General features: G+C 41.3%; 1 protein-coding gene across 9 annotated transcripts in view; it reads right to left on the bottom strand.

Annotated features, from left to right (window-relative positions):
- The window catches only part of LOC110146980 (natural resistance-associated macrophage protein 2-like), a 40,500-nt gene extending 31,245 nt beyond the window's left edge, over nucleotides 1-9,255 (bottom strand). For 3 of the 9 annotated variants that reach the window (XM_070454429.1, XM_070454430.1, XM_020908140.2), the window contains exons 1-5: nucleotides 9,045-9,254; nucleotides 4,594-4,677; nucleotides 2,590-2,738; nucleotides 1,780-1,899; nucleotides 1,228-1,347 (exon numbers count right to left, since the gene is read on the bottom strand). In XM_070454429.1, the coding sequence (XP_070310530.1) occupies nucleotides 1,228-1,347; nucleotides 1,780-1,899; nucleotides 2,590-2,738; nucleotides 4,594-4,666 (462 nt within the window). In that variant the 5' untranslated portion in view covers nucleotides 4,667-4,677; nucleotides 9,045-9,254. Of the gene's footprint in view, nucleotides 1-1,227; nucleotides 1,348-1,779; nucleotides 1,900-2,589; nucleotides 2,739-4,593; nucleotides 4,678-8,480; nucleotides 8,745-9,044 lie in introns of those variants that run through there. The other 6 variants (XM_070454431.1, XM_070454434.1, XM_070454432.1 and 3 more) reach the window with 4 other exon arrangements.
- Between the last annotated feature and the right edge of the window lie 13,031 nt (nucleotides 9,256-22,286).

The raw sequence follows: 22,286 nt of genomic DNA, 5'->3' as shown, positions 1-22,286 counted from the left end.
CAGTGATCCATAAACAGTCCTTTATTAAACTTTAGGCCTAGAGATGAAGGAACAGAACTCAGCTTTGGCCCCCTGCTGGAGAGGGCCAGGCTGCTCTTTGCGGCAGAGTCTGTGAGTCAAGGTCAGGGCAGCAGCTGATGTCAATTTCTTCTCCTTCCATTTCACTTGACAGAAAAATAGAATTTCCACTCATTATTTCCACTAATTTTTTTTGCCTAAAAACAATCCTAAAATTCTTTGGGGGAAATGAGGATTCTAAGATAGTCAAAATATTGTTCAGGAAAGAACAAATACTGTAGAAAAAATATCTATCCTGACCATAGCTGAAGAGACAAAACAAACATGAAAAGGTTGGAGTCATCCTTAATATAATAATGCACAAGCAAGTTAAAGAAGACAGATATGCAAAAGGGACTCAGGACAAAGTGGTGGAATTGGGTGTCCAATAACAAAATCTGGAAGATAATCTCATCAAATAATTAAACAGAAAGAAATTTAGTAGTGCCAGCTCACTGAGGGAGCGGGGAGGGGGGAGGGGGAGGGGGGGTGGGGAACCACTTCGTCGTACCTACCACTGAAAATAAAGTCACAAAAAAACAAGAGCTAAGGTACATGAAGAAAGAGAAGCTAAACAAACTATAAATTACCAATTTACCCTGCGTCTATCCGTTCCTGACTTAAGCAGGAACAAGAAAGATCTAAATATCCAGAAAGAAACTATGGAGGACAGTGTAAACTCCAGGGTCAAAGTAAAATGAAAAAGCATCGTTAACAAATTCAAAGATCCTGCCAAACATGCCCTGGTAAAAGAAAAAAACTCACTTCAGATTGACAGCAAAGACAAACAAAAAAGAAAATATGAACAATGCAAAGTAATGGAGTAATATGGATGAATGAAAACAAAGCTTTAGAGAACATCCCCAACCCCTTTGTGAACTGGGCCCTGCTGGGTACCAGAAGGCACAGTCAAAGGTAAGTGTTTACTCACATAGAATTTTTCTAAGGAAACTTTCTGGTAAATGTGAATCTCATGTTAGATTTTGACGGAGTGCAGAAACATGGTTTAGCAGCAAGAGAAGCTACAGAATTTCCCTTGGGACTGCCAGTCCTCAGGGACACAGATCCCCTCTTCCTCCACTATTTCAGTATGGGTCGGGAGGAGGCGGTGGGACAGCACAGGTTGCCAGACACACAGTTACCTATGAGTAACAGACAAACAGTGCTTACCCTAGGATACTGACGGTAACACACTTCAGCAAGATGAAGTCCGGTGACCACTCCCAGCCTAGCTGCAAGCGTTTGGAACAGGACCCCGATGATGGTGGCCAAAAGCAGAACCCACAGCAGCTAGAGAAGAACAAAACCCCACCATTACACTCATGAGACACGTGGAAGTTTTGGTTTGGTTGTTTGGCGATGGGAATGGGAAACAGTACACTTAGGAAAGCACCCCATTCAGGGATCAAATGACCTGAGTTCTGTATCACATTCTGCACAGAACTTGCTAGGTCACCTTGTACCTTTCTGAGTCTTAGTTTTTCCTATCTGCTGTTTCACTTTTGTTCAAGGAAACTACCTGGGTAGAAAAAAATTAAAAACCAACTACATGACAAAATAAAATTTAAGAACAGATGGAAAAGTACTTTCCACCTAAGTGTCAGAGCCAATGAATTATCAGCATGAAGCCACCAAGGCTGATATCCAGCAGGCAGAGCAGAGGAAAAGGCTGTGGTGTGCTGCGTGTGTTTAAAAAGGAAAGAGGGAGGATTCCACGCTCACCTTAAAACCAGCCAGTGCTCCAGACTGCAAATCACATTCAATGTTTCCTGGATCCACAATGCTCATAAGAAGTCCTGGTCCTGTGAAGACCCAGAGTTTACGAAAGCTAAAACAAGAGTACTGAAGAGAGAAGAAAACAAAGCAAAATGATTTGGATGAATGGATACACATGCATATGCATGGTCCACTTGAAACTACCGCAACATTGTTAAATGACTATAGGCCAATACAGAATAAAAAGTTAATAATAATAATAATAATAATAAAGTGTCTCTTGGAGAAATAAAAAAAAATTAACACCTCCAAACTGCTGATCTAATTTATTATTTTATCACATACAAAGCAACAATATCAGTTTCATAAACAAAGGATTTCGGAAGTTGGATATGGGTGTGTCCAAGTTTAACCGCCATCTTATCCACTGCTTATCAATAAGCTGGTCAACTCTGTCCAAACAAGAGTCCAACCCTTCTCTTACTTGCCATTTCCAACAGTCTTTCATTCTAAAACCCCAGCGAGAGTATCAGTACCATCCAAATGGGACAAAAGGCACCGTAAAAAAGGGAACCTGAAATTCACGGTTTCTGGATCAAAAAATGCTCACTAGTACAACTTGGCAACTGTTTTTCAAGGACCTTCGTTTCCTTAACAGTTTCTGTTTACTCTGACTGCAAAAATTCAGTCTTCAGAGATTGCCTGCCAGAACTGACTCTGAGGTTGCTGATTTTGAGTTGTCCAGCAGACTTTGAATTCATAGATTTTCCCTAGGTAATAGATAATAACGTTTTCCTCCAAGGACCTGTCACTAACCTCCTCAGGAACGTCATGATTCTCATCCAGGTAGGTGGTGAAGGGCTCCTCTGAGAGCCCCCCGGAGGACTGAGGAATTGAGGAGTTACTGTAGGCAGGGTTGACGGCACCAAGACTGGCAGAGTCCCCATGGTCTCCAAAAGCATCTTCTGAATTAACAGATTTGAGAAGAAGTGAGTTAAAATTAACAAAATACTCTAATATTAATAATCATCTTAGAAATACTGAAATTAAATCTTTTAATACCTTAACATGTAAGACTGACCTGACTCTATCTCAATTTACTTTATTTTTATTTATATTGTTAATAAATTAAATTTTGAATAGGCAATATTCACATGGCTGAAAATTTGAGGAATACAAAAATGCTTATGGTGATAAAGCTCCCTCTCAGCCCTCTTGCCTGGTCACCCAGCTCTACATCAGTTGTCAACATTAATCTCACAAATGGTTTCCCCCTACTTTCACACTTCTATTGCCATTTGCCGATTTTTAGAATCATTTCATTTTCTTCTAAAATCACTGATGTCTAGGGCTCAATATATAACATCCCCAGACTAGCCTCACTGATAACCTAAAATCTTAACTTTTAGAAGGAAATAGTCAGGCTAATGGGACACTCCCCTCTCCCCGAATCGGTTATTTGGTAGGATTTATTACTCAAAGGATCATCCTTGGACATTATATCTCCATCAGGCTTCCCCCCAAAATTGGTAACTTGCAAAATCCTGCCACATTTCAGGCTAAAATCTGAAGTGGCAGGGAAACCACCAAACAAGAACCCTTTGCCATCTGACTAAGACCTGCAGTGAAGAGCTTGGGGAGAGGGGAAGTATCACCCTCATGACAGGAAGGGCTCATCACAGACTAATCATCAGCGATTCCCTTCCTCCTGCATTCTGCTGCTAATTTTAAATGCAGGGTCTGGGAGAAAAGGGCTAACCAACAAGAAAGTTAGGAAACTCGGTGTGTGTAGCCATCAAATGGTTATTTTTAACCACAAAGCTCTAATCTCAGGGTTTCCAAGATACCTTTGCAGCTTTCTTTCTAAAGGGAACTGACCCACTTCACCCTAAGTGTTACTGAACTGAGGAGGAAATTTACTGAAAAGGAATGGAAATTCTAAAGGAGAAATTTAGAATCAGGAAGGGTTAGTCAAAGCACAGTCTCATTAAATACTCTATAAGGTGCTAGTTCAGTATTTTCCCGCTACATTCTCATCTGAAGCAGCCTAAGCACCCTAGAGGTTTTTACACCAGGCTGCAAGTTAGACTGCCTTCACAAGTACTGAAACTGTTAGTTGCTCAGTTGTGTCTGACTTTCTGTGACCCCATGACTGTAGCCTGCCAGGCTCCTCTGCCCATGGAATTCTTCAAGCAAGAATACTGGAGTGGGCTGCCATTTCCTTCTCCAGGGGACCTTCCCAACCCAGGGATTGAACCCAGGTCTCCCATACTGCAGGCAGATTCTTTACCATCTGAGCCACCAGGGAAGCCCTAGCTAAGCACTATTGCTATAAGAAACCAGACTTGAAGCTAATCTTAGCTCATCTCAGACCTGGAGATAAGTTACGAGGGAGGTCTCTGTGGTTATAAATCCATTTCATTTACAGCCTAAGTCACCAGGTGGTGACCCCTGAATGGAGGAGGTCTCCATGATATTGTTGGGTGGGGGACAATGGTGCTTTAGCACGACTCTCGCAACTCCTGCCAGGCTCCTCTGTCCATGGATTTTTCAGGCAAGAATACTAGAGTGGGTTGCCTTTTCCTTCTCCAGAGCATCTTCCCAAACCAGGAATCAAACCTGGGTCTCCTGGGTTGCAGGAGGACTCCTGCACTGCAGGCGGATTCTTTACCAACTGAGCTACAGGGAAGTCCTGGAGGACAGGAAATGCAGACAATTTTTTATGGAACAGAGAACAAGAAGGACAATATGGTAAATTTGTTACTGGCTTAAGCCTAATTCCAAACAAAAACGAGTCAATAGCACAAAGCAATAAATTACCATCTGGAACAGGTATCTGAACAGAAGATGTAGGTCCCAATACTATGGAGGATACCTGAGTGTCTGAGTTCATAGAATAGGATTCTGGAAAGGAGAGACAAGAGGGAGTGGAATTAGCAAGAACAAATAAAAAAAAGTTCAAAACAAGCATTCTGTGACTCTGTATGACTGAAGCCTTACTGTATGAAATGAATAATTGTTCTACTGAATTAGATAACCCTGAAAATAATCGCAGTTTTCAGAATATGATTAAGAGATGTTTAATAGAAAAAATGTAAAAGTCTTAATCATGTTTTTGGTGGCAAGAATTCAAAACCAAACTGAAGTAAAAAGTATTTCTGGGAAGTAGGCAAACAGGTTTTAATCAGCCTCCACAGAGAGCCCTGCAGGCAATCACTCAGTCTCTGCCTTTGCCTCCAGATTAATCCAAATATTTAAAAGACTGACTTCCCCTCATTTTGATGGGTTTTTAAGGATAGAATCTGTAACTCTTTTTGATCCAACAAACAACTCAAGTGAGCTCAAGTTTCAATTTTCTCAGAAGCCGGTGGTGGGGGTAGGGGTTGGCAGGGTATCTTCTGGAGTGTGAAACATAACCCCTCATGCTAATTTAGAAAACATAAGAACTCCCCTACCAAAAAATAAATTAATTAAATAAAATAAAATAGAAGTGTCCAAAGTATTAAGAGCAGTTATTTCTAAAAGAACATTATTATTAACATTGTTATTATTATTAAAAGTTTCTAATTTCTGACCTACTCATGAGGAACCAATTCAATTATTAACAGATTATTTTTGTTGTGATGACTGATATCCTGTTTCAGAAGGCACCGAAGTCTTCAATACAATTAAGGAAAATTCCTATTCACAACAGGCCTTTAAAGCTTATCTCTGAAAAGTAAACAATTGATAGTAGTGTGCTTTTTCTCCAAGTATGAAGTGTGAAAAGGTGCTTGTAAAATAATTTTAAACAAAAGTATCTCAAGACAAAATTTTTAATAAATTAAAATTTAAATAAATTTTTACTATTAGTATTCTAAATGATTAGTCTCATAATTACTTACAGAGCTAATAAAACACAATAAGCCTAATCTTTTCTGTGAAATCTCTGTCAAGAGAGAAAATGGATTCTAGATTTCAACTTCTTTTTTTTTGCTGCGCCATGCAGCTTGTAGGATCTTAGTTTCCAGAACAAGGATGGAACTCCAGTCTGACAGCAAAAGCACTGAATCTTAACCACTGGGGCAAAAGGGAACTCCCTAGATTCCAACTTTTTCATCAGAACATTGAGTCAGGTTTCACAAAATTATATGCATGTCCATTATTTGTTTTTATACCTTATTCAAGACTCCACACTGTATTTAACTCCCTTGAGCAGCTTCAGCTTCATGCAACAAATCTTGGCAAACAGTCTTTTCATTTTTATTTTATTACAAATATTTTCTAATTTTCCTTGTTAAGTCTTCTCAGATAAAGAACCCATCATTTAAAAGTGGACATTTAATTTCCACATGAAAATTTTGTTTAAACATGGGATTTTGTTTAAAGTATCTTTAATATTTTTTTATACTAATTTCTTATTTAAATGCTTTTTCCTCTGAAATCACCTCCTCTGTTTTTTTCAGTCTAACTTTATTGAGACTTTCAATGGCTAAATCAAAGATCTCCCTTGGCAAATGTCACACTGCACTTGAAAATATGTGGGTTATTTGCAATTATCTTTCGATATTGATTTCTAACATGATTCCACAGTGATAACAGAACAGACTCTGTATGATTTTAATACCTTTAGATCATGAAATTTTTGCACATTGTTTTATGTTCCCAGATATGTTCCAGTGTCTCCTAGTTTATAGTCTATGGGAACATGAATAGAATTTGTATCCTACTGTTGTGTGAAAATTAAATAAATCTTAATTATCTTGAATTGCTTTACAGTGCTTTTCAGGTCTACTGTATCCTTCTACTTTTCTGTATATTCATTCTATTAATTTGGAGACTTTGATGTTGAAACTCCAACTAAAAATCTTAATTCATCTAGTAAAAAAAATAATTGAATTTACACCATATGTACTTCAGTCAAATCAGGCCAGCATATTATGAACTAAATGATGTTCTTTTTTGTAAACTCAAAGTTTCTCATTTTGCAAGTAGGTCCCAATTCTGCTACCTATATAAACAGCAGCTTTTTGGAAGGAGAGAACCTCAGACAGAAGTCTTTCTTTAGAGCTTTCCAAATCTTTAGAGCTTTCCAAATAGTAGCAAGAGAACCTGAGAGAAACTTTTAAGCTTACATAAAGAGCGTAAGTCTGTCAGCAGACATTTCTCTTTATATACACAATAAGGAAATAGGGGATAAAGATATCTTTGATTTCACAGCACCCACCCAAGCTCTTAGCATTAAAAGTCAAATATTAGAAAAGATGTTGCTCTGTAAATACCAGTGCGTAACCTCTAACCATCACTTCACTGAGTCAAAACTGAACCAAGGACTTCCCTGATGGTCCAGTGGTTTGAAGAGTCCACTTTCCAACAAGAAATGCAGGTTTGATCCCCAGTTGGGGAGCTAAGATCCCACATGCAAAGGCAACTACTGAGCCAGCACCACAGAGGGAAACCAGAGCATCACAGCTGAGACTCCATGCAGTCAGATAAATAATAAACAAAATAAGTAAATGTTTAAAAAGAAAAAAATCAACCAAAGCTGCTTAGTATCTCTGTGTATATTCCAAGGGACCACTGCTGACTTTCTAACAGTAGAGTAAGATTTATGTACAGCTTCCCCATTCACTAACAAGAAGTGTAGCCAGGCTGCCCAAAAATTCTCCACCCAAGTCCCACAGCCATCCCAGAAACAGAAGGAACCAAGTCTGCTGCAATCATGGTCTTTTGGGCATTGACTTAAAAAAAAAACAAAACAAAACTGGCCTAGGCCAAGACTATAAATGACATATTATCCAATAAAAACTAAACAAAGTTTTCATTTACCCAACATAGCTATCATGGACAGACCCAGTACTGCATAGCTGTAGTTTCCCGTCTTACTTAATGATAAAATAAACTCAGCAGAAAGTCTATTGTCACAGGTAATCATATTATACCCTCAGGTAATGAATGACAAGGATGAAAAACAGGCCTAAGTGTTCACGGGCAATAGGTTCAGGGGATCAGAATTCCTTTATTGTGCAATCTTTTAGGGAAAAGAAGGCACTTATAGGGAAGAACGAAAACTCTTACAAGCTAGGAAATGTTCTGAGCCCTTTATCCGTATTAATTCAATACTCACCATCAGCTCTTTAAGATTGATATCAATCCCCATTTTAAGTATGTGGAAACAAAGGAACAAAGAGGCTAAGAATCTTGCTCAAAGGTTTACAGAGCCAAGACTAGTTGGGGTTCAGATTCCACGGGAATCAAGGGAGAAACAAAGGTCCCCTAGTTGCAGCGATATTCACCAGAACTATGGCCAGCAAAAGTTTCTGGAAACCTGTCTCCTCTTGCCTAGCATTCCCTAGGATTTTTGCTTTTGATTTTCACTTTAAAGAGGTGTCACATTCCCTTAACTTCATAACACTCCTTATGAAAGCAGTGGACGGCATGGGAATATCTTTACACACAGGAAAACTCAAGTCCAGGTTACTCAACTTCTTCAATGATGCTCTTTGAAATAGTCTGATATGTGAAGAGAACTGGGGGAGACCAATTGAAAACAAAACAAACAAAAACAAAACATTCAGAAGTAAACATAGCTGTAACAGCAGGAACCTATGAAACCGAACAGACGTCGAGCAGCCAGCCACCCTTCTCACACACGGACTGCGACAACGCCCCTACAAAAGTTCCTGAGCCTCGAGGCTGCACAACAGCCCTAAAACCGATCTACACACCAGGACTCAGCGGTCTGTCCAGGCCCTTCACACGAAGAGGCGCTTCTTGGATGTCGCCTGTAGTAAAATGAATTCTTTCGCTGAAGTGCGGCGGCGGGAGGCCCAGGGAGCGGACAGGACACCAGGGCTCCGAAGATAAGAAGGAGGCCGAGCGGATCCTGCCCCGCGTCTGTCGGCCTCTCCCGCGGCGTGAAGCGGGGTCAGCAGACCTTCGACCACGGGTCCCCGGAACGCCGCAGGTCCGCCCAGGGATACAGCCATTTTCTCTTTAGGTCTCTTTAGGCCGCGGCGGGGAAGCGGCGAGGCCCCTGCGACCTCCGGCGTTCGCTTCCCGCCCCCCGCTCCCGGCGCCCTCCCCTCGCTCTTTCTTTGAAGAATGCGGCTCCATCTGGAACCCGCGTCCAGGCCCTCCCGGCCCGCGCCGCCCCTCGCAGACCCGCCCGGCGCCCCGCACGCCAAATACTGGCCGCGGCGCCTGCTCCCAGGCTGGCCCTCGAGCCGCCCGGAGCCCGGGGAAAGCGGGGCGCCCGCGTGACCCCTGACCTGGCCCGCTCCCCACCTTACCAGCTCCGCAACCACCTGACAATCGATCCCCGCGCCAGCGGCTCCATGTCCCGGGAGCCAGCGCCACGCCAGCCTACGCCCTACACGCCCTGCGGCTGACCCACAGAATCGCAGCCGCATATTCCTATGGGTTGGACTCTCCATATTCGCCGTGGGGCCAACGCGCGTGGCAGGCTGACGACGGATCCCGAGTCTCCGCCCACCCAGGGCTGACTGGGGGTGGGGCCACGGAGGCCTGGACGGGAGCTGTCTGCGGCTGAGCTAGTGCTGGAGCTGGTCCAACCCACACTGTTGTGGAGTCTCCCACCCCGCTAGCAACCTGCAGACGAGTAAGTTTCCTGCTGTAGTTCGCCGTGGCCTCACGTTAGGCCCTGGGAGACAAGATCATTTCGTCTGAGACACGGCTCTGTGAGAGTTCCAGCTCCACCCTGCAAAGTATAGCCGCCTCTCGCCCCCAGAGCCACAGAATAGTATCTGCGGCCCCACTAAGAGCGCCCCACACCTGGGAGGGACCGCGAAGCATCAGCTAGTGCAGCCAGTTCGGCTGCGTCAGGTGCCTTACTCCCAAGTCTCGCAATGAATTGTTTTCCTCTCTGCTACTCAGATGCCTTGCTTCTCCCAAACTTTATTTTCCACCTACCCAAAAGCAGTCCCGCTCCATTCCCAGTTTCAATCGCACATCCCAGAGTCTTTCTCTGAAGATGACGACCAGGCTAGCGATGCTTCAGAAGGGAGAAAATAGTCTGACTAACCACCCTAATTTTCTACAATGTCGTTTACGGCTACCTGAAACACTCTTAGACCCCTCTCTCTCCCGGCCCCCACATCGCCCCATAACCGCTTTCCTTAAAGGTAACCAAGCTTATCTAAACAAATCATAGACCTAGAGAAGAAAAGCATAAAACCCTCCAACATCTTTCTTCGTGTAAAAACTGCTAGGAGAAATTTTTATTAGTTGATAAAGGAGTCCAAGAGAAGAGTAAAAGAAAGTAAACTGCAAAAAGCAAAATCCAAATAAAATACCAAGTACAGGCAAATTCAGGGACGCAAAAAACTGGTCTGATGATGATCAGTCATCTGATACAGGCGGGTTTACATATAGAATTTCTCCTAGAGAGAAAAGAAAATGCACAAATTAATTCTGAGAATCTCTCTGCAACACATACGGGGAGTTTCAGAAAGGCTTAATGAAGTCCCTCCAGAACAGAACCTTTCCTTTGGGAACTTCTACTGCAACTAGAAAATAAAATGGCTGAAGGCATCCTTGTCATGTTCCACGTCTGCTCTGGTGGGTAGATTACCTGGGTTGTTGTATATTTACTTTCTGGCTACTTACTTAGCTCACACTGTGGGGCTGCTTCCTTCTTACTCTGCTTCTTCATTGTGCAGGCTCCGTCTGACTTTCTCCACTGCTGCCCCTGTTTCTTGCCTCTATATATGCATTGGAGTGCACCTTCTCTTCGTTAGACAATGCCTCTTATGCTTCTCTGGGCAACACATTGTTAAAGATACCAGAGGAAATTTCAAGAAGCAAATAACACTCTTAGAAGCATAATCAATTCTCATCTTTGACCTGCCCTGAAAAGAAAAACTTCATATATCTGCCACTCCTGGATATTAATGAACAATTAATTGCATTTGAAAACTTTTATTCTAAGATTTCACCTCTGTCTCATTTTGCAGGAGCTAGAGTCACAGAACAGCATAGCATCACAAAACGAAGATGTCTTTATTCCAGGACTAGAAGTCATCCCTACACTACAAGTAGGGAAGTAGTCATCACTACAAGAAGTCATCACTACAATCTGATCTATCTCTTTTCTCCTTGTTCTACAGCAGACAAGTTTCCTAAGGCAAACCTGCCTTAGATTGGGTTGGGCTCAATGTATCTGCCTTCATGGGAAAATAGAAGAAAAAAAGAAGAAATATGAAATCACCCAAGAACGAACCTGTTTAAGGAAAAGACCTTGTTTAGTTTAGGACTTCCAAAATAGGAATGCATTTTACAAGGAGACTCTACCATAGCACCCCTGTTGCCTTTACTCAGGAATTGCTCCCAACATACACACTCCAGTCTTGCCTACTGGGTCCCTACTATTCACTGATAGTAACTGACAACATTAATGGAATTCTTAGTATGCATCAAACACCATATGTAAAATGTTATAAACAGGAATTAATCCTCACAGTAAATTTGTGAGGCAAGAACTATAATCTTAATTTTGTATATTAGGAACCTAGGTCTGAGGGAGATTAAGAACTTTGCCTAAAGATCTGCAACAAGTTAGTGATAGAGCCAGGCTTTGAATAAAGAGTTGGTAGATCCAAGAGCCAGTACCCTACTACCATACCATAGTGCCTCCATCTAAAACAATTTCCTTCCATTCAAATCTCTAGCTTGGAAATGATCCTCTTTTATAAAATTCTATTCATGTAAATTCACTGAACATTTCACATTACCACAATAGCCAACTGATTTCTGTATAGATGCTAATATGTATCTGTATCGTATGTGCTTTTTATTTGAATAGGAGACTTTTCCTTCCATACTCACCTCCCATCCACTCTCTCAATATTCTTTTTCAAGCTTTTGTTTTCCCTGAACTGCCTGAAATTAACTCTTCCTGTTTGTATCTGCTCAGAAGCTCAGTCCTGTCTGACTTTTGCAACCCCATGGACTATATATAGACCATGAAGCTCCACTGGTCTATGGGATTTTCCAGACAAGAATACAAAGAGGGTTGCTATTTCCCCTCCAAGGGATCTTCCCAACCTAGGGATCTAACCCGCATCTCCTATGTCTCCTGCATTGGCAGGCGGATTCTTTACTAAAGAGCCACCTGAGAAGCTCCCCTAACTTCTCCCATCCCTCCCTTTTTGTTGGAGGACAGAAGGAATAAAAAGTGCCTATCAAAATGAAATGGCATCTTGAGACGGAAAAGAAAGACAGGCAGCTCCGTACAATCATGTTTCAGTTTACTATCAGCATTACTGTGAACAAAGCTAGTGAAGGTGATGGAATTCCACCTGAGCTATTTCAAATCCTAAAAGTTGATGCTGTTAAACTTTGGCACTCAATATGCCAGCAAATTTGGAAAACTCAGCAGTGGCCACAGGATGGGAAAAGGTCAGTTTTTATTCCAGTCCCAAAGAAGGACAATGCCAAAGAGTGTTCAGATTGCCGCACAATTGCGTATATTTCACATGCTAGCAAGGTAATGCTCAAAATCCTTCAAGCTAGGCTTCAACAGTATGTGAACCAAGACTTCCAGATGTACAAGCTGGATTTAGAAAAGGCAGAGAAACCAGAAATTAAATTGCCAACATCCATTGATCATAGAGAAAGCAAGGGAATTCCAGAAAAAAAGTACTTCTGCTTCATTGACTACACTAAAGCCTTTGATTGTGTGGATCACAACAAACTGGAAAATTCTTCAAGTGATGGGAATACCAGACCACCTTTCCGGCCTCCTTCGAAATCTGTATGCAGGTCAAGAAGCAATAGTTAGAACGGGACATGGAACAACAGACTAGTTCCAAATTGGGAAAGGAGTACATCAAGGCTGTATATTGTCACCCTGCTTCTTTAACGTATATGCAGGCTATATCATGCAAAATGCCCAGCAGATGAAGCTTAAGCTGGAATCAAAATTTCCAGGAGAAATACCAATAACCTCAAATGTGTAGATGACACCACCCTAATGGCAGAAAGTGAAGAGAAACAAAATAGCCTCTTGATGAAGCTGAAAGAGGACAGTGAAAGACCTGGCTTAAAACCCAACATTCAAAAAACTAACATCATGACATCCTGTCCCATCACTTTATGGCACATAGATGGGGGAAATGTGGAAACAATGACAGAGTTTACTTCCCTGGGCTCCAAATTCACTATGAACAGTGACTGCAGCCATGAAATTAAAAGATGCTTGCTCCTTGGAAAAAAAGCTATGATGAACTGAGACAGCATATTAAAAAGCAGAGACATCACTTTGCTGACAAAAATCCATATGTTCAAAGCTATGGTTTTTCCAGTAGTCATGTATGGATGTGAAAGCTGGACCATAAAAAAGGGTGAGAGTCTAACAATTGATGCTTTAGAACTATGGTGCCGAAGAAGACCCTTGAGAGTCCCTTGGACAGCAAGGAGATCAAACCAGTCAATCCTAAAGGAAATCAACCCCTCAATATTTATTGGAAAGACTGATGCTGAAGCTGGAGCTCCAATACTCTGGCCACCTGATGGGAATAGCTGACTCATTGGAAAAGACTCTGATGATGGGAAAGATTGAGGGCAGGAGGAGAAGGGAACAACAGAGGAAAAAATGGTTGGACATGAGTTTGAGCAAACTCCAGGAGATAATGAAGGACAGGGAAGCCTGGCATGCTGCAATTCATGAGGTTGCAAAGAATTAGACACTACTGAGTGGCTGAAAAACAACTTACAGAGTGAAATTGGGCAATGGTCCAGAAGCATGGGTGACTGAATTCCACACCATCCAGGAGCCATTGGGACAATTATATTGTTAAAGCAGGGTATTAGGTTAGGTGCTCAAAATAGGACCTGTGTTCCTAGTCTAGATTTATGAGGAGTAACTACTTTCCTGGAATACATCAGCAAAAGGTTGCCATTGTTTGAGGATCAGCAGAGCATAAGGGCTACAAGACCTTAAGGATTATTAAATGATACTTATTAACTACAAAGCTCTTGGCAAGAGAGAAGTGATTCTATGAACAGTACAGTCCTAGGTCCGGTCAGTGGAAAAACAAGAGGACCCCCTAGGGGCCCAAGATAGCATCAGTTATGGTAACAGTCATACACCTTCCTTACCTGAGAAACTCATTATTGTTGTTGTTTTTATCATTTTGACTGTTATTTCCCTTACAATATCCATCTCTGTTGAAGCATTCCAGGACTCCTTCCTCCAGGCAGCATTATACATTCTGCCTGTTACCCAAACACTTCTTACTCTACCCTAGCACTAAATCATTCTGAATATACTTATTGAAAATCAACTACATACCAGGCAGAAGATGGGTGGTATAGATACAACACAAATAAGATAAGCAGAATACTTTCGTGGGTAAATGTTTTTGTGCTTTCTTCTTCCACTAAAATGTGAGCTTCTCAAAAGCGGCAGGTAGCTTTGCATAGGTCCTATCAAGCATTAGGTCCTTGATCCCTACCTCCTACCCAATGTCTTCTGCCTGCCTTTTGTCTGCAGAGAACTTTAGTCAAAGAATAAGCTTAATCTGAGAAGTGAGAAATGTGAAAACAAAGGAAAACAGTCAAAGGACGCCTAATAGTAATAATGCGGTCATTAAGCATAGTGAAGGACTTTTAATTCCATCTCAAGGACTATAGGTGACATTCTGAGCCATATGATGTGAGCTGTCTTACAGATACCAAAACTCCAGGTGGAGAACTTAACTACATGACGACCAGGCTGTACCCACAACATGCGCTGCCACAATTCCAAGAATTGGCCTTAAAGAAATGGGAACAAACAGACCCCGGAACTGAAGATTAACTATACCTAAAACAATCAAGAGATGCTGGTCAGACTACCAAATGACCAAGTTGAAGATGACTGTCAGAGTGAACTGTGCTGTTTCTGTATGTAGTCCCCTCTTTCTGTCTATAAAATCTCTTACCTATGGGGGTAGGGGGGTCAACCTTTGGACAGACCCCCTCAACTCCCAGTTGCCAGCATCTGAAATAAAGTGTTCTTTTCTTTCTATCAATCTGGCTTGTTTATTGGCTTTGAGTTGTGAGCAGCCAGACCCTGCATCTTTCAGGAACACCTGGTGCTAACAAAGGCCAGATATATATAGGACATGTTCCATAAATATATCATCCCATTTTTTAAATCTGTTGTGGCTGTCAGGCAGTGAAGACTAATAATTAGACTATGTCTGTTTATGCATCTGTTTCTAAAATTGAGTCTTGTGTGTGTGCTCAGTCACTAAGTCATATCCGACTCTGTCACCCCATGGACTGCAGCCCACCAGCCTCCTCTGTCCATAGAATTTCCCAGGCAACAATACTGGAGTGAGTAGCCATTCCCTTCTCCAGGGGATCTTCCCAACCCAAGGATCAAACCTACCTCTCCTATGTCTCTTGCATTGGCAAGTGGATTCTTTACCACTAAGCCAACTGGGAAGCCCCCTAACTCTTCCCTCCCCTCCCTTTTTGTTGGAGGACAGAGGGAACAAAAAGTGCCCATCAAACTGAGATGGCATCTTGAGACAGGAAAGCAAGACAGGCAGCTCCATATAATCATGCTTCAGTTTATTATTAATACATGGTACTTACTCACAGGGTGGGATTGGGAGAAAAATAATCCAGAAGCTTTCACAACTGCACTCCACATGGCCAAGGGGCCAATGGGACAATTTTATTGTTAAATTAGGATATGGGGTAGGTCAAAACAGGATATGCATTTCTAAGTCAAGATTTATTAATGGGTTACTAATGTCACGGGCCCAGTGATTATCAAACAATTCCTATGCACTACAAAGTACTTAGCAACAAAGAAGTGATTCAATGGACTGTACAGTCCTGGGTAGGGTCAGTGGAAAAACAAGAGGACCCCTAGGGGCCCAAGATAGCATCAGTTATGCTAACAGTCATACGCCTTCCTTACCTGAGAAACTCATTATTGTTGTTGTTTTTATTGTTACTACTATTAGTTCCATTAAAATATCCCCCTCTTGTTGAAGCATTCCTGGACCCCTTCCCCTAGGGAGCATTAGCCCTATATTCTGCCTGCTATCTGAATACTTCTTACTCTACCCTAGCACTAAATCATTCTGAATATGCTTATTGAAAATCAACTATATACCAGGCAGAACCGACTTAGCGACTAAACTACCACGACCACCACCATCAGGCAGAAGATGGGTGGTACAGATACAACACAAATAAGATAAGCAGAATCCTTTAGTGGGCTAATGTTTTGTGTTTTCTTCTCCCACTAAAATGTGAGCTTCTCATTAGGGGCAAATATCTTTGTACACCTGGTGCTAAAAGAGGCCTGGTATATAGGAGGTAAACGTATCATCTCATTTTTTAAATATATTATGGCTGTCAGGCAATGAAGACTACTCATTAGAATATGTTTATATTAGTGACTGAACAACAACTGTTTATATTTATCTATATTTTTCCAAAATTGAGTCTTTGGGTGTGTGCTCAGTTGCTAAGTCCTACCTGACTCTGCAAACCCATGGACTGTAGCCTGCCAGGCTCTCTGTCCATGGGATTCTCCAGGTAAGAATACTGGAGTGGGTTGTCATTTTCTCCTCTAGGGGTTATGACTCAGGGATCTTGACCCAGGGATCCAATCTGTGTCTCAGCCTTCTTTCCACCTCATCTATTACCTCCCCACCAAGGAAATCCTTCATTCCAGTTGAATTTCATATTCTCTTCATCCTGAATACCTGCTTGGCTTGCCAGACCTGCACCTAGGCTCCTACTGTTACTTCCACCTGCACTTCCAGGATTGAAATCCTGTCCATTTTTCAAGACGTAACTCAGTGTCACACACCCCATAAACCCTTCTGTGATTCTCACAGGATGTGAACGTTAGCTTGCATGTGACTTTGTATATATGTGACCTATAACGGTGCTTTTCAGACTGAGTCTCAACACATCATTGGATTATGAAATCAATTTAGTGTTTCACAACCAGCATTTGTAAAATCAAAATCTGTAAAAATGGAATAGTGATTTGTGATCTCCAGACAACAGGATTTAGCTTCAGGATCAGGGACAAAGTCCCAGACACTCAGATCTTCATGTGGCAGAAAATTTATTACAGTGAAAAAGACAGAGAAAGCTTCTGACACAGACATCAGAAGGGGGATGGAGAGTGCCCCCTCACAAGTCCTAGCAAGGGAGTTATATACTTTTCCAATTGATTATTAACAGTAAATCAGAAGAGTGTCTCAAGGTTGTAAAGGTCTTACCAGACCCACTCTCACAATATACATTTTAAGATGAGAGGCTTAGTCAGAAGGTTCTTAAGAAGGAGAAACATGCCCTTTAGCAGGATACATTGTTGTTATATAAACCTTCACAGTAATCCAAGTCTGTATCCCGACCAGTAATGCTAAAGAAGCTGAAGTTGAAAGGTTCTATGAAGATCTACAAGACCTTCTAGAACTAACACCAAAAAAAAAAAAGATGTCCATTTCATCACAGGGGACTGGAATGCAAAAAGTAGGAAGTCAAGAGATACCTGGAGTAACAGGCAAATTTGGCCTTGGAGTACAAAATGAAGAAGGGGAGAGGTTAACAGAGTTTTGCCAAGAGAACGCACTGGTCAGAGCAAACACCCTCTTCCAACAACACAAGAGATGACTCTACACATGTCATCACCAGATGGTCAATACCAAAATCAGAATGATTATATTCTTTGCAGTCAAAGATGGAGAATCTCTATACAGTCAGCAAAAACAAGGCCGAGAGCTGATTGTGGCTCAGATCATGAATTCCTTATTGCAAAATTCAGACTTAAATTGAAGAAAGTAGGGAAAACCACTAGACCATTCAGGTATGACCTAAATCAAATCCCTTACGATTATACAGTGGAAGTGACAAATAGATTCAAGGGATTAGATCTGATAGACAGGGTGCCTGAAGAACTACAGACAGAGGTATGTTTGTGCATGAGGCAGTGATCAAGATCATCCCCAAGAAAAAGAATGCAAAAAGGCAAAATGGCTGTCTGAGGAGGGCTTAAAAATAGCTGAGAAAAGAAGAGAAGCTAAAGGCAAAGGAGAAAAGGAAAGATATATCCATTTGAATGAAGAGTTCCAAAGATAGCAAGGAGAGATGAGAAAGCCTTCCTCAGTGATCAATGCAAAGAAATAGAGGAAAACAATAGAATGGGAAAGACTAGAAATCTCTGCAAGAAAATCAGAGATACCAAGAAAATATTTCATGCAAAGATAGGCACAATAAAGGGCAGAATTGGTATGGAGCTAACAGAAGCAGAAGATGTTAAGAAGTGGTGGCAAGAATACACAGAAGAACTATACAAAAAAGATCTTCAGGACCAGGTAACCACGATGGTGTGATCACTCACCTAGAGCCAGACATCCTGGAATGCAAAGTCAAGTGGGCCTTTGGAAGCATCACTGTGAACAAAGCTAGTGGAGGTGATGGAATTCCAGCTGAGCTATTTCAAATCCTGAAAGATGATGCTGTGAAAGTGCTGCACTCAATATGCCAGCAAATCCGGAAAACTCAGCAGGGGCCACAGGACTGGAAAAGGTCAGTTTTATTCCAACCTCAAAGAAGGGCAATGCCAAAGAATGCTCAAACTACTGCACGATTGCACTCATCTCACAGGCTAGCGAAGTAATGCTCCAAATTCTCCAAGCCAGGCTTCAACAGTTCATGAACCATTAACTTCCATATGTTCAAGCTGGATTTAGAAAAGGCAGAGGAATCAGAGATCAAACTGCCAATATCTGTTGGATCATAGAAAAAGCAAGAGAGTTCCAGAAAAACATCTATTTCTGCTTTATTGACTATGCCAAAGCCTTTGACTGTGTGGATTACAACAAACTGTGGAAAATTCTGAAAGAGATGGGAATACGAGACCGCCTGACCTGCCTCCTGAGAAATCTGTATGCGGGTCAAGAAGCAACAGTTAGAACTGGACAAGGAAAAACAGACTGGTTCCAAATCAGGAAAGGAGTATGTCAAGGCTGTATATTGTCACCCTGTTTATTTAACTTATATGCAGAGTATCTCATGGGAAATGCCGGACTGGATGAAGCACAAGCTGGAATCAAAATCGCCAGGAGAAATATCAATAACCTCAGAAATACAAATGACACTACCCTTACAGCAGAAATCGAAGAAGAACTAAAAAGCCTCTTGATGAACGTGAAAAAGGAGAGTGAAAAAGTTAACTTAAAGCTCAACACTCAGAAAACTGAGATCATGGCACCCAGTCCCATCACTTCAAGGCAAATAGATGGGGAAACAATGGAAATAGTGAGAGACTCTGTATTTTAGGGCTCTAAAATCACTGTAGATGGTGACTGCAGCCATAACATTTAAATTGCTTGCTCCTTGGAAGAAAAGCTATGACCAATCTAGACAGCATATTAAAAAGCAGAGACATTTCTTTGCCAACAAAGGTCCATCTAGTCAAAGCTATGGTTTTTCCAGTAGTCATGTATGGATGTGAGAGTTGAACTATAGAGAAAGCCAAGCACCGAAGAATTGATGCTTTTGAACTGTGGTGTTGGAGAAGACTCTTAAGAGTCCCTTGGACTGCAAGGAGATCCAACCAGTCAATCCTAAAGGAAATCAGTCCTGAATATTCATTGGAAAGACTGATGTTGAAGCTGAAACTCAATACTTTGGCCACTTGATGGGAAGAATTGACTCATTTGAAAAGACCCTGATGCTGGGGAGATTGAAGGCAGGAGGAGAAGGGGACAAGAGAGGATGAGATGGTTGGATGGCATCATGGGCTTAATAGACATGAGTTTGAGTAAACTCCAGGAGTTGGTGACGGACAGGGAAGCGTGTCATGCTGCAGTCCATGGGGTCACAAAGAATTGGACCCAACTGAGCAACTGAACTGAACAGAGTTTAAGGTGAGTTTGTTTTGTTGTGTAATCATCAGCTCTGGGCTTAAAGAAAAAAACATCTTATGTGACTAAGATGCAGGAATGTAGGAAAAAAACGGTTTGTCCTTTTCTCCTCCTGGGGACCCCTGGCCTCTCTACCAAGGCTATTAACCCTCTCTATAGGAACTATCAGAGAATGTCAAAAGTACTAAAGTAGGTATTATTTTGTGAAACTTTATTTTTAATAATGTGTTTGCATGTATGTGTGTGTGTGTGTGTGTGTGTGTGTATGTACTGGGTTGATGTAGAATATGTTTACTGTAGCAGTCAAAAAAGGTGGAAAAATAGCACTGCGATACAAATGCATTATTTCAGTCCTTTTGCTCTTAGTTGCTGTGGACAAGACAGGGAGCACAAAGTGGTTGCTGAGGGTGGTTTCTACTGATGCTGAGTAAAGGTCACCTTATTCAGAATCAAAGACTAACACAAAATAAAACATCCTCTGATCTTGAGCAGTGGCAAGGGTTATGTTCCTGTAAAGAGGAAAAGCTTGGGATGGGGCATGTGTGTGGTGGGTAAAAGGGAGGGGAACAAGTCAGAAGGCAAGAGACGTGCCCTCCCTAATTGGTCGGTAACAGTTTCCCTGAACTTGGAACCCCCATAACCAGTTCCTGCTAGGCCCTGTTCTTCGCCTAGCAAGCCTCTCTTCCTTGAATTGCAGTGACTTCTGACATGTTTTATGTTAATTTTTTACTGTCCGCAGTAGCTAGATTGGTCTATCTCTTCTTTATTGTCATATAGATATGTCCTTTGCTTATCTGCTTATATTAATTTTCATAAAGTGTGAATTTTTAGACCATGTTCATGGGCAATGCGTTCTAAATTTATTTCAGTGTCTACTTTAGTTGCTCATTGCAAGCAGGTCCTGATAAAGGCTTTTTGATGATGATTATGACTGTGGTGATGTTTATGACACTTGAAATCAAAGGCTCCTTTTTGTAATTTTGGGATACTGCTCCTCTTTCCCACAATTTGGTTTCAAGCTGGGCTTGTCTGAAAGCTTCCAGTGTTCAAGAAGATCAAGAAACCTGGGTTCTTCCTTAAATTCATCAACAATTTCTATGTGATTCTATATGCCTCACTTTCGCAATCTTCTGGTGCAAGACAAAAAAAAAAAGCTCACAGGACTTGAAGGTAGGAGAGAGAGGTAAAGTAAGAAAGTAGAAAATTTTTTTTTAAAAAAGAAAGAAAGTAGATGTGGAAGGACTTTGAAAGTAGGAAATAACTGGGGGAGAATGGATTTATGTATATGTATGGCAGAGTCCCTTCACTGTTCACCTGAAACTATCACAACACTGTTAATCGGTTATACCCCAGTACCAAATAAAAAGGTTTTTTTAGGATCCTATCTCAAGTCTACACCTCCTTTCTTTCAGGGCCAGCTCTCTGAAACACTCTTCCTTCTCCCCACAAGCATAAATTTTCTCCCAGGAGTCTCAGATTCTTGGTGTGAAGGATGAAGGACCACCCTATGTATCATCTTTTGCAGAGATTCCTCCCAATGTCTCCTTTTACCTGATTGTTGCCACTTGCTTCTTCTTTACAGGCCCTCAAAGAGCTAGTTTTCTGAGCCTGGAGCTTCATTTACGTTCCCATTCTGTTGTTTCTAAGAGAAAGACTCAGAGGGAGGAAGTAAGATGCCTAGAATGTCAAAGACTTCTCACTAGAGAAATGTGGTGAAGAAGCAAACAGTGAGCCCCAGAAGCTTCAGAAGACAGGAAAAGAAGGCGAAATAAGCTCCAGGAGAGTGAAAGACCTAAAGTTGTAAAACAAAACCTTCAAACTTATCTGAAAAAAAAAAATAGAATAACCAATGATATAATTTCTTAAATCAAGTTTTGAAAAATGGACAATTTTTATAAAATTAACAAAGTTAAAACCTCCTACATAAAAGACATCTTAAACAAGATTAAAACATAAGTGATAGATAGGGAAATGGGGAGAAGTTATCTGCAACATATATGTTTCTAACATACATGTTAGAAAAAGATGGGTATCTGTAAGGGATTCCTACAAACCAACAACAATGACAATAAAAATAGAGATAAACAACCAAATAGAAAAATGGACAAAATGTATGAATAGACCATTTCCAGAAGAAGAAATAAAAATAACCAATAATACATGTAAAAAACTAGTCTACATCTCTAGTAACTGGGAAAATGCAAACTAGACCAACAATGAGATCCATTTCACATCTATTGGATAGAAATAACCTAAAAATTTGACTTTGCTGAAAAAGGTCCACATGGTCAACCCTCGCTCCTTGGAAGAAAAGCAATGACAAACCTACACAGTGTATTAAAAAGCAGGGGCGTTTCTTTGCCTTACAAAGGTCTGTATAGTCAAAGCTATGGTTTTTCCAGTAGTCATGTATGGATGTGAGAGCTGGACAATAAAAAATGTTGAGCACCGAAAAACTTCAAACTATGGTGCTGAAGAAGACTCCTGAGAGCCCCTTTGACAGCAAGGAGATCAAAGCAGTCAATCTTAAAGGATATCAACCCTGAATATTCATTGGAAGGACTGATGCTGAAGCTGAAACTCCAATACTTGGCCACCTGATAGGATGAGCTAACTCATTGGAAA

Source organism: Odocoileus virginianus, chromosome 24, assembly GCF_023699985.2.
Source record: "Odocoileus virginianus isolate 20LAN1187 ecotype Illinois chromosome 24, Ovbor_1.2, whole genome shotgun sequence".
NCBI classification, from domain to species: Eukaryota; Metazoa; Chordata; class Mammalia; order Artiodactyla; family Cervidae; genus Odocoileus; species Odocoileus virginianus.
Note: the sequence above shows the minus strand (reverse complement) of the source record. Positions and strands in the feature narration are given on the sequence as shown.